The 13,360-nt window shown below is 34.1% G+C and overlaps 1 protein-coding gene across 1 annotated transcript in view; it reads left to right on the forward strand.

Moving 5' to 3' along the window:
* The first annotated feature begins 470 nt into the window (after positions 1 to 470).
* The window catches only part of LOC149804423 (isthmin-like), a 50,938-nt gene continuing 38,048 nt past the window's right edge, over positions 471 to 13,360 (forward strand). Inside the window, exons 1-2 of the mRNA XM_089940184.1 lie at positions 471 to 853; positions 1,539 to 1,958. Coding sequence (XP_089796310.1) covers positions 1,686 to 1,958 — 273 coding nt within the window. The 5' untranslated portion in view covers positions 471 to 853; positions 1,539 to 1,685. The remainder of the gene's footprint in view (positions 854 to 1,538; positions 1,959 to 13,360) is intronic.

Below are 13,360 nucleotides of genomic sequence, written 5' to 3' on the forward strand. Positions count from 1 at the left end.
GATGAAAGACCCGTTAAATACATGGAAATTGATTTTATCGCATTCATGTCTGTTTCTAGTTAATTAAATATTTGTATAAATCATCTGTTACTGAATACAAAATTGAGAACAAAAATTCTAGTGTTAATTTAGAGTCGTGGGAGTTTGTAATGTAAAATTCATTGCACATATCAAGAAAAGATTTTGAAACGTTAACATTATTTAAATACTCATTTTGACAATTGTCACGAACTCAAAACAATGGCATAATTCCAATTTAAATTAATTTTTTTATAAAAAAAGAAGCTAAAACTCACTGAATAATCTGTCACAAAGTTCAGATTACCTCCTGTTATCATGCGTTTATTTTTTGCATTTTCCTCGATTATTATTTGATTACAGGTAATCAATAATAAAAAGGAAGTAATAAAACTGTTCTTCAAACAAAGGAAGCGTTAAAATATTTTATAAAAAGTTATGATATTTTGTACAAATAAAATTTGATGCTTGCAGAATGCATCACGCCAAAACTGGATCCATACAAACTTAAGGATAACCACCTTAAATGATTAAATGCCTATGGTCATTTTTAAGACAGAATTGTGTTTTTTTAAACAGTTACACCAAGTGAGGACATCGCAGATTAAATCAAGATCAAAACAGAATAGATATCGTGTTTTACATTCCAATCTGAATGGCATCACTTGAAGCGCAACAGGTGTAGGTTTGGAATTACAGGACTACCTAGTTTTATTGATGCGGTTCGGCCAACAGGTAGCGAGGCTGACGGCAGTGTGTATGTATGAATGAAGACGAGGGCTTACTACGTTATTTGGACACCGGAACGCTGGAGCTACACCTAATCACAAGCCAAGTAAGTACTGATAGGTCGAATGTAGCTCGCTGATGTTATTTTTTGCTTCTCCGTAAGATATTAACACAATTTTCTTAATAGGTATTAGGTTATCTTGATGTATTTTAGGCATATTTTAGATGATCATGCGTACCTGGTATGATTTAAAGCAATTCATTTTCATACTAGATATTGTAATAAATATTTAAGTAAAAATAAAGTGAATTGATTCTTTTTGTTAATCTCAAGTTATGAATCAAGCGAGGTGTGTGTGTGTGTGTGTGCGTGTATATATATATATATATATATATATATATATATATATATATATATATATATATATATATATATATATTCGTCTAGTGAATTGCAGAAACAGATAAATATATATATATATATTCGTCTAGTGAATTGCAGAAACAGATAAACATACTCTGATAACGATTTGGAATCTTGTGTATATCGGGCGGATAATTTGGCATTTATCAATAACTGAATACAAAATAGATACAAGATAGCATTTTATATACTTTTTGTTTGGCAAGATACTATCTAATTTTTGGAAAGAAATTCGACTTAGGTTCTTTATATCTGATAATCAGACCAGAAAGAATTTATTTTAACGAGGAATTTCTATAATTCCACGCTGGTGTTGCTTTTGTTTGTTTTCAGTCCATTGCAGAGCGTTCTAATTCTTGTCTTGTAGATACCACAGAGAAGGATGCTAATTACGCCATGTGTTAGCCGCTTATCACATTCCTCTCTTTTATCTGGATATACAAATCGTATTGACTCTAGTTCGTGACCATCGAGATATATTTATTATTGGTCGAGTCAAAGGTGTGCCAGACTAATGAATGGCCAGGACGATAAATCAGAGGAGAAGGGAGCGGCAAGTGTGTCGGAGCATGTGGTCATCACGGATGAAACAGATCAAAACTTCGCGCGAAGTGTTCTCGTGAATCGGAGATGTAGAGTATGTACTGGAGCGTTGGAAAAAGTGGGCATGGTGTTCGTTCTTTTGTTTGTATGTTACTTATCATGGACAATTCCCGCACATTATGGATTATTTTCGTCGGCGAATGATAGTGGAAATGAAACATCGAATTCCGACGGAAAATTAGGAGTGAGTATCTTGAACATTGGTTTTAACATAATCCATATCTCTTATTGGTTTTAACATAATCCTTATCTCCGAATGATTTTAACTTAATCCTTATCTCTTATTGGCTTTAACATAATCCTTATCTCTTATTGGTTTTAACATAATCCATATCTCTTATTGGTTTTAACATAATCCTTATCAATGAATGATTTTAACATAATCCTTATCTCTGAATGATTTTAACATAATCCTTATCACTTATTGGTTTTAATTTAATCCTTATCTCTTATTGATTTTAACATAATCCTTATATATTATCCTATAACGTGTATCCATTTTGCACGGAAACTAAAAACATTTTTTTTTTGTTATTTTAATTAACACCACTTAATCTTTATTGTTTTTTTTTAATACGCTTATTGCGTGGTGTTACATTGCTTTTTCTACTGGCACATAATCGGATGTCTTTTTTTTCTCGATCTTGTTATAAATATCTCGTTTACTAATGTTCTGAAATTCGGGAAGATTTAAATTTATTTTAATGGTGTCCCTTTTTATAAAACGATTTATGCCGAAGAAAGCTCTGGATGAAATTTTATCCCTGTTTCTTATGAATTGAAAATAATAGATACATAATGCCACCCGAATTCCTTATAACACACCAAACGCCAAATTGTTTGATTGGACGGACAGTAGTCATAGCTGATCAGGATCTGATCGAACTGTCCCATCTCTATCACAGCGATGCTTGATTGTTTTAAATGAGAGAGAGAGAGAGAGAGAGATTTGTACTGCTATTATCTCTCTTGTTCGAAAGGCAACTAGTGCGTTTTCCAGAATTTTGGCAAAATATATATGAAACATATTTATTTGCTTCTTAAATTCAAGAATATAATTCCAAACGCTATTACGTGTTTGTGTCAGTGGGAGCATCCGTATTACCCTCATTCTCTCTCTCTCTCTCTCTCTCTCTCTCTCTCTCTCCTTTTTCTTTGTTGAACCCTGTTAAAAAGAAATTGTATTGACCGTCATGAAATATAACAGGATTTCCAGCCTAAATGACAGTAGTTACAATCCGTGATCCTTTTTCCTTGTCCACGTTTAAGTTGCCTAGAGCATGCAATAACTGTTTTACTACACCTGTATGTATTTAGTCACCGATTACATTCGATGGTAAAATAGTATTTAGGTTTATGGATTCCGCACAAGCCAAGCTCTGTGAAACTTGTATCTCAAATACTATTTCAGTTACTTTATTATTAAAGCCAATTTTGGTAAACTCAAATCGGTTGTCCACTCTAACCATGAAAATTTGTGTTATGCTTTTTTTTATGGTGATTTCAACCGGTTTATACTTGCATTACTTTTATCGGCATTTCAAACGTAATTTGTTTACAAATATTCTAAGATATCTGACTATCTCATATCCACGAACATCTGTTAGTGATATCACAGGAAATAAATAATAAAACGCACAGTAAAGTCACGCGCCAGACATAGATAAGCTAACCAGAACAACAATCTTGGACTGGTTAAAGTCTGTATTTATGACTAGTATGGGAGATTTCTGAGTGTTAAATATAGGTGTATATTGAATTCGGATATTTATTAGTGTCATATATAGATGTATGTTTAAAGTACATATTTCTCAGTATTATATACATAGTTGTGTATTTAACCGTGGATATTTCTAATAATACTTAGAGGTTAGCTTTGTACTTCGAAACTTTTGTCGAGTTTTCGTTAGTAGTCTTAACCATTTGAATTAGAAAGTTTATATCTTGAGGTGTGAAATCTAACACGGATTTAACAACATCCCTCGTCAATTGAACCGGGCAAAGCGAAAGGTATGATTTCGCGAAGTCATAACCGTTACATAGCAAAGTAATATACGTTCCCTTCGATGGATATGCTGGTGTTAAGTCTTTTTCCCTTCGATGGATATACTTGTGTCAATTCTTTTTTAAACTGATGTATTTGTACAGTTTTACAGCTAGCATTATTGAAAGGATATATGTACAAATACAAAGATTGCTAAACATTGTACAAATACAACAAACTGTTAAACATTGTAAAAATACAAAAATACAATTGCTAAATAATGTACACATAGAACGGTTTCTAAACATTGTACATATATATATATATATATATATATATATATATATATATATATATATATATATATATATATATATATATATAAGCTGATAAACATTGTACAAATGCAACGGTTGATAAACATTGGTTGGAAGAACAAAAAAGATGAAAGAAATAACCGTTTGCTGCTTTAAAGTAGTATGACAAATTATACAACGGACTCGTCAATGAATACAGATTTGTTGGAAAGAATGTGGTATTTGATTGTCCCTGTAAACAGTATAAGACAGAATGGGGTATAGTCCATTTTACTATCCCTGTTCAGATTCATAAGACAAAATGTGGTATACTCCATTGGACTATAGCTGTACAGATTCATAAGACAAAATGTGGTATAGTCCATTTGACTATCTCTGTACACATTATTAAGACAGAATGTGAAATAGTCCATTGGACTATAGCTGTACAGATTCATAAGACAAAATGTGGTACAGTCCATTTGACTATCTCTGTACACATTTTTAAGACAGAATGTGAAATAGTCCATTGGACTTTAGCTGTACAGATTCATAAGACAAAATGTGGTATAGTCCATTTGACTCTCCCTGTTCAGATTGATAAGACAAAATATGGTATAGTCCATTTGACTTTCTCTGTACACATTCTTAAGACAGAAGATGGTATAGCATATTTGATTCTTATGAAAACACATGTTTGTTGTTTAAGTTGTATCAAGGTCCACTTATTTAAGTAAAAGATCAAAAGTTTCATAGTTATTTCAAAAATGTTTTATTCTTTGTATTTATATATTAAATTGCACCCTTTGTCTTCGATGATAATATCTGCTTCACTGAAGAAGCAATTCAGACCTATCATAAACGGCCACATTGTTTTTTGTCATAGTAGGGTAGATGAGTACATGCTTCACGTGCATTACTGTATTTAAAATAAAGATCATTTAAACATACAAGTACAAAGCCATGTTCACGTGATATTCTTTTATAGTACTGATCATGAGCGAGAAGAAATTATTGTTTCAAAATGTAATTTTTGTACAACGTCCATTTAACTATGATACAGCCCAGTTACAATCTGTCCTGTTAAGACCAGTTCTTTAATTGGACGACACATCAGTTCCAATAGTAGAGAAGTAAACAGTGCTACGTGCGTACGCATTTACCAGTATAAAGTCAAACTTTTTTATGTTAGAAAGTAACAGTTTATGTATATATGACAATGAATAAATAAAATTACTTTTTATTTATGGAAATGTTGAATATGTCATTATGTAGGTATCTACACGAGTAAGACCAACCACAGCGCTATTAACACTTTTTTTAAACACTTACTTGATTCCAATACGAGTATTGCTGAGGACTCGCGGTATTAATTCAACTCCAACTGTAAACACCATCACATTAAAACTTCAATGACTTTAAATTTCTAAATACTTATGATCAAACCTATATTTGTCAGTATAGACCCATCCTTGATGCAACGAAGAAACCCGTATAAGCCGCAGCATTTTTAACATGTGTTTTGAAATCCTCACCGGAAGAATCGGGTGTTAACTGTAGTTGTTGTTGTTGTTGTAGGGTTTAACGCCATTTGTCAACACAAGATAGGCTATACATGGCGGCCAGTATTAATGGTGGAGGAAGAACCCGGGAAAACCCCGGAAAGAACCACCGACCCACGAGAAGCTACTGGCAAGCTTTCTCACATACCAACATAGGCCGAACCCGCGACTGGAAACCACGCAGACAGAGGTGAGATGGCAGTGATCCGTAACGGTGAGCGCTTTAGACCACTTGGCCACTCGGGGCCCCTGTTAATTGTAATAACGAGTGTTTTAAACTCTTGTCTGTAAAGGACTGAAATTATTTCAATAAAACATGGGCTCTACATGTGTCAGTTACAATTAGAATATGCTCTCCAAAGATAATTTATTTTAAATTAAACTTTTAATATCAGCACTGAGTACGTTAAACCTATTTATAGTCTGGTTCGTATTTTTTCATATAATTAGTATCATGAGTCCTGAAAATCTATCTTTTACGCAGTTTGTTTACAAAGTTCTCTGTATGAGCACAAGTGGAGTCGATTGACACTGGAGATCGACTTTTGCTAAAGTATGCCGTCTTGAACAAAAATTGAATATTTAAAAAAAAAATCGTTATTTTATTATTTGACGTCACATGACTGACCTGTAGACTCCATAATCTTTTATTTTCTTTATAATCCTAAATACAGTCCATCCACAATGTTTGTCCAGGAAATTATTCCAGTACAAACGTTATTTTGCAAACAAATTTATCTTTATGCGGCAATGACCATGACGTTTGCCTTTATTCAGCGATATAATTGTACAACGAAATTACTACAGGCCTCTTCCATACCGTAAGTGCAATCTATCTACAAACTTTGGTCAAACGTGAACTACAACTAATGTTATTACGCAAAAACCAGTGACCTTGACCTGTTATCTTATGATAACAAAATCTGTAAGCTTCTTTCTTACCCCAGATACAGGCCATCACAACGTTTGGTTCAGATGTGTGATGTAAAACTCATGTTATTGTGCTGAAACCGTGTTTCTTCTACCATTCACAGTGACCTTGACCTTTGACTTTTGAAGTTCACAAATAAATGGGCCCTTTCTTGCTCCAAGTGCAAGCCATCTGCCAATATCAGTAAGTGTAGGTGGCGGAAAACTCGAGTTATTTTGTGGAAATGAAATTGGGGTTACAGAAAGACTGACGTCATATCGTCTTATGACGGGCGATAAAAAAAAAAAGTAGTTGCAAAAGGGTTGTACGAATCGAACAAATACTATGAAGACATTATTTCCAGAAATAGCTACAGGTTTGATGGAATATGTTTCTACGGCTTAACATTATGCTGATTGGGATGTCAATCGAACTTCGTCTTGAGACACGTTTATTTGCAAACTGAAAATGTACATTTTTCTCCAAATTGCCTCATTAATCGCCTCCCCTCCACAGAGGACTGCGTCTTTTTCATGACATTGTCTCAAGCATTTATTACAAAAGGTTCTTGTTTGTGGTCCCGCGTCGCGGCTCATTACATTTCAAATAATACAGTGCTTGCCACTGGTACATCTTAAATAAAGTTTAGTATTGAATATAGTGACCCGTATTAGCCATGACGCGCGATCAGACACAAATAACAGAAATAACAAAATAATATAATAATATTTTGAAGACAAACGAAACTCGTTCTCCATATTCACTTCTAGAAAGACTTGATTGGAAACTCAGAAGTACTAATCTGATACAATGACTTTTATTGTTTACAAGTAGGTGGATATATTTGTTAAACCTGACTGCGCTTTGAAGATTCAGGTTGACCGTCATTGTGTATCAGTACTGGGACTAGAGTTACGCAGGGACTGATATATAAGTCCTCTCTGAACCTTTGTCTGACTTCCTATTATTATGTAAACGAGGCTCCCAATCAGTGCTTTCATATTTAAGATCAAAGGGACAACAATGTACCTATTCCTTTGGGCAATACACTCGTCTCTTTATTACCTACCTACGGAGGACGTTTACTAATGTGAAATCTGATGCTCTGATAGATGAGAATTGTTTCCCTTTCTCGTTCTAATCCTGAAATATAAGGTTAACGTTCACTTTTAAAACGCATCAGTAGAAACTTGATGCTTTCTGTACCACATCGTTTCTTTACTTTAATAATTTGTGTTTGAAAATAAATCGTTAACATTACAACAAATGGTATTAGAATTATTCCAGAATCTTAGTTGTTAGTTAGTGGTTCATTTTTAAAGGGAAACAATGAATAAGTGAATACAATTTCAGCTAAAAGCAACATTACATTTTATAATGCCTGTAATATCAGTATAGGTTTCGTTTTGTTCCTCAAATACACAATAAGCAAGATGGATTACATAAATGGTACTCCTCTTATTGATGATCAAAATTTTATATAAACCCAAAGGTTTCACTTTCGAGTAAATTATTCGTTATAATTAGCAAACAAGCCAAAATAGATTACATGATTACATTTTCAAGTAAAGATATTTATTTAATCTATGTAAATAAATGCGTAAAGACGCAGTACAAATCAGGTAATGTAAGGAAATAGGTCAAGTGCCTGGAAAGCCCGGTGGTACTTCTGATACATTTACTGCGGCAAAAGGAGAGGTATATATCCCAGTATAAGTCTAGTCTCAAATCAACGATGCGATACATATATCCCTATGTAAGTCTAGTCTCAAATCAACGATGCGATACATATATCCCTGTGTAATTCTAGTCCCAAATCTATGATGCAATACATATATCCCAGTATAAGTCTAGTCTCAAATCAACGATGCGATACATATATCCCTATGTAAGTCTAGTCTCAAATCAACGATGCGATATATATATCCCTGTGTAACTCTAGTCCCAAATCTATGATGCAATACATATATCCCAGTATAAGTCTAGTCTCAAATCAACGATGCGATACATATATCCCTATGTAAGTCTAGTCTCAAATCAACGATGCGATATATATATATCCCTGTGTAACTCTAGTCCCAAATCTAATATGCAATACATATATCCCAGTATAAGTCTAGTCTCAAATCAACGATGCGATACATATATCCCTATGTAAGTCTAGTCTCAAATCAACGATGCGATATATATATCCCTGTGTAACTCTAGTCCCAAATCTATGATGCAATACATATAATCCTGTGTAAGTCTAGTCTCAAACCTAATATGCAATACATATATCCCTATGTAAGTCTAGTCTCAAATCTAATATGCAATATATATATCCCTGTGTAAGTCTAGTCTCAAATCAACGATGCGATACATATATCCCTGTGTAATTCTAGTCCCAAATCTATGATGCAATACATATATCCCTGTGTAAGTCTAGTCCCAAATCTAATATGCAATACATATATCCCTGTGTTAAGTCTAGTCTCAAATCAACGATGCGATACATATATCCCTATGTAAGTCTAGTCTCAAATCAACGATGCGATATATATATCCCTGTGTAATTCTAGTCCCAAATCTATGATGCAATACATATATCCCTGTGTAAGTCTAGTCCCAAATCTAATATGCAATACATATATCCCTGTGTAAGTCTAGTCTCAAATCTAATATGCAATACATATATCCCTGTGTAAGTCTAGTCTCAAATCAACGATGCGATACATATATCCCTGTGTAATTCTAGTCCCAAATCTATGATGCAATACATATATCCCTGTGTAAGTCTAGTCCCAAATCTAATATGCAATACATATATCCCTGTGTAAGTCTAGTCTCAAATCTAATATGCAATACATATATCCCTGTGTAAGTCTAGTCTCAAATCAACGATGCGATACATATATCCCTGTGTAATTCTAGTCTCAAATCTATGATGCAATACATATAATCCTGTGTAATTCTAGTCCCAAATCTACGATGCAATACATATAATCCTGTGTAAGTCTAGTGTCAAATCTAGTATACAATACATATATCCCTGTGTAAGTCTAGTCTCAAATCTATAATGCAATACATATATCCCTGTGTAAGTCTAGTCTCAGATCTACTATGCGATATACATGTCCCTGTGTAAGTCTAGTCTCAAATCTATTATACAATACATATATTCCTATGTAAGTCAAGTCTCAAATCTATAATGCAATACATATATCCCTGTGTAAGTCTAGACCCATATCTACGATGCGATATACATGTCCCTGTGGAAATCTAAACCCATATCTACGATGCGATACACATATCCCTGTATAAGTCTAGTCTCAAACCTACTATGCAATACATATATCCCTATGTATGTCTAGTCTCAGATCTACTATGCGATACACATATCTAGACCCATATCTACGATGCGATACACATAGCCCTGTGTAAGTCTAGTCTCATATCTACTATGCGATACACATATCTAGATCTATATCTACGATGCGATACACATATCCGTGCATAAGTCTAGTCCCAGATCTACGATGCGATACATATACCCGACTGTAAGATCAAGTCCCAAATTTACAATGCGATACATATAAACTTGTGTAAGTCAAGTTTCTAATCTACGATGCGACACATATATCCCTGTGCAATTTTAATCCCAGATCTATGATGCAGTACATACATCCCACTGTTAAGTCTAGTTCCAAATTTACGATGCGATATGTCCCTCTGTAAGCCTAGTCCCAGATGTTCGATGTGATACATATATACGTGTGTAATTCTAGTCCAATATCTACAAAGCAATACATCTATAGGTTCGACTTTCTGTTTCTAAACTGTCACGTGCTACATCTATGTAATGGATTGGGTGTTTGTGTTCATCGTTACATACATCTTGAATACTCTGTGTTAGGGTGGTCCAACATCTTCAACACCGCGGGTCACATGGACCAAAAATGTAAAGTTCGCGGGTCATACACACACACACACACACACACACACACACACACACACCCATCCATACATACATACATACATTCATAGACACACATGACCCACGGACCTGTAGTTGGATTACTCCCCCATGCAGATGTTATGGTAATAAATTGCACTACTTGATTTTGCAGCATCATTAGAGTTTATTCGGGGCAGGACAAAAGTATACATGATAAGTTAGATTAAACTTATATGAAATTCTCCATTATGCCTTGACAACATGAAATTAATTTAAAGTTGCAATTCTTTGATGCCGTATAAAAACAAAACAAAGCAAAACAAAACAACGCTTAATTATTGGGTGGACATGTTGTCGTCTCTAATAAATTATTTGGGGGTTTTTTTCGGTAAAAGAAAAAGAAGCAGAGTTTCGATTTGCACACAAAGTATTTAATTTATCGACACAGTGATAAAATGATTGAATGAGTTTCACATTTTCCATGGTATGACTAACTGAACGCTCTGTTGAGCATATATGATTGAGTTTCACATATGTCATATGTCATGGTATGGCTTATTTCACGGTCTTTTGAGATATATCATGCAGCGTTGTCCAAAAAAAAAACATTTCCTTAATATTTATCAGCTCTGTGTGTGTGTGTGTGTGTGTGTTCTGGAAAATTAGTAGATTCAGTTAAGTCTGGGAATACCATTCCTACAAGGGTTTTTCAAAGGCATGGAGTGTAGTTTTAGCAGCCTCTTTCCATTGTAACCCGTTGCAGTATAGAATGGGGAACATATGTATCTAACTGTATGTTCGTTTTTCTGCACGTAAATTGAAATACTGCGTTTCAATGTGCTTTCAAACTTTTAATTCAAATTATTAAATTATTAAACTGAAATATGCCACAGTGGGAAAGTTTAATGTTTTATGTAAGGCTCGTACGTGGTACGAAAATGCTTGAGCTGTAACCGTATCTTTGTTTTAATGTCTTTCTTATTAGGACTGTGTTACATTTTATGTTAAATTCATTGTGTTTAAATGGACTATATCCAAGTATCCTGCCAGGGTTTATTCGATGGATCAATATGAAAAGTAGAAAGTTGATAATAATATCAAGCGTGTAAGAAGTGCATGATAAAACGAAGCTTTGCTTAGATATCTTGTAGATGATTGTTCGGAACACCACGATGAAAATCGATAAATATCAGAGTACTCCTCGTTAAGAGATTAGCGTTTTGTGAATTGCGTGCTTAAGAAAGACATCCTAGAATTAAAGTATTAAAGGAGATTTCCAGGGATCGTCAGTCTTTCATCTTGCGCGTGGATATCAATAACTTTTAATCGAAATGGATCCTTTGTTTACATGTTCCAAGATTGCCAAGAGATTGTAGTATCGACTGAATGCGAATTATCAGACAACATTGCAGGTTCCCCTTACTAGCACATACATATGATAACCAGGAAGCTAAGCATATGACCTTTGCATGTTCGAGTAACAGCGTTTGATATAAATTCTAAAATTACCACAACTGTGCCACAACGATATGAATATTTCCTGCTCTAAAAATCACAGCGATGATTTAATTTGAAGACGTAAAACACTGTAATTTACTTTCCATGCTGTAAACAGTTACACACAAAGATTCAAGTTCGTGTTGTCACTGATAACATAGACAAAACATTAAAGTATATATATATATATATATATATATATATATATATATATATATATATATATATATATATATATATATATATATATATATATATATTAAAACATCGCAATATCATTTTGAGCATGTTTTATATTACTGAATGGTCTTGAGCGGGTGTTATATAATACCGCGGGGTCTTGAATAAGTGGTACACAATACTGAATGGTCCTAAGTAAGTGGTATACAACACTGAATGGTCCTAAGTAAGTGGTATACAACACTGAATGGTCCTAAGTAAGTGGTATACAACACTGAATGGTCCTAAGTAAGTGGAATATAATACTGCGTAGTCTTGAATAAATGATACACAATACTGAATGGTCGTAAGAAAGTGATACACAATACTAAACGGTCGTAAGTAAGTGGTACACAATAATGAATGGTCCTAGATAAGTGGTACACAATTCTGAATGGTCCTAAGTATGTGGTACACGATACTGAATGGTCTTTAGTAAGTGGTACACACTACTGAATGGTCCTAAGCAAGTGGTATATAATAATGAATGGTCCCAAGCAAGTGGTATATAATACTTAATAGTATTGAGCAAGTGGAATATAATACTGAATGGTCTTGAACTGATGGTATATAATAGTGAATGGTCTCCAGCAAGTGGTATATAACACTGAGTGGTCTTGAGCAAGTGGTATATAATACTTGATGTCTTGAGCAACTGGTATATAATTCTGAATGGTCTTGATCAAATACAGAATAATACTGATTGATCTGTAGTAATACAAGATTATTCAATATTAAGTAAAGTCACTTGTAAAATGTGGGATTCTTTCGCTTTCTTTTACAAATGTATATCGTTACACGCTTGTTTCTGATAAATCCAAAATTCGGAACGGCAAATGAAAGGTTTGTATTCATTTTCTTCAACGAAAGGTTGGTGTTCATTTTCTTGCGCTACTGTTATTTAAACATCCGCAAGTAAGGTTCATTAGAAAAGTATGACAAAACATACTCAGTCACAAATTATCCAGAAAACAATAGCTGAACCAGGCCCATCCAAGGAGCCACGCTGGCAGCAAGCCCGACCGGTTGAGTTACTGAAGTATGACATTTGTTTTTGTGTTGTTGTGCTAATTGGAGCGCCGTGACCAATGCAACCGTCTTGCCCTTATACCATTCTTGAGCTGAACGAGTATTTAAATATTCATCAAATCTGCACAGGTTGAAGACTGCTTTCATCAATT

Source organism: Sinohyriopsis cumingii, chromosome 2 (assembly GCF_028554795.1).
Source record: "Sinohyriopsis cumingii isolate HCF-2022 chromosome 2, ASM2855479v2, whole genome shotgun sequence".
Classification (NCBI taxonomy): domain Eukaryota; kingdom Metazoa; phylum Mollusca; class Bivalvia; order Unionida; family Unionidae; genus Sinohyriopsis; species Sinohyriopsis cumingii.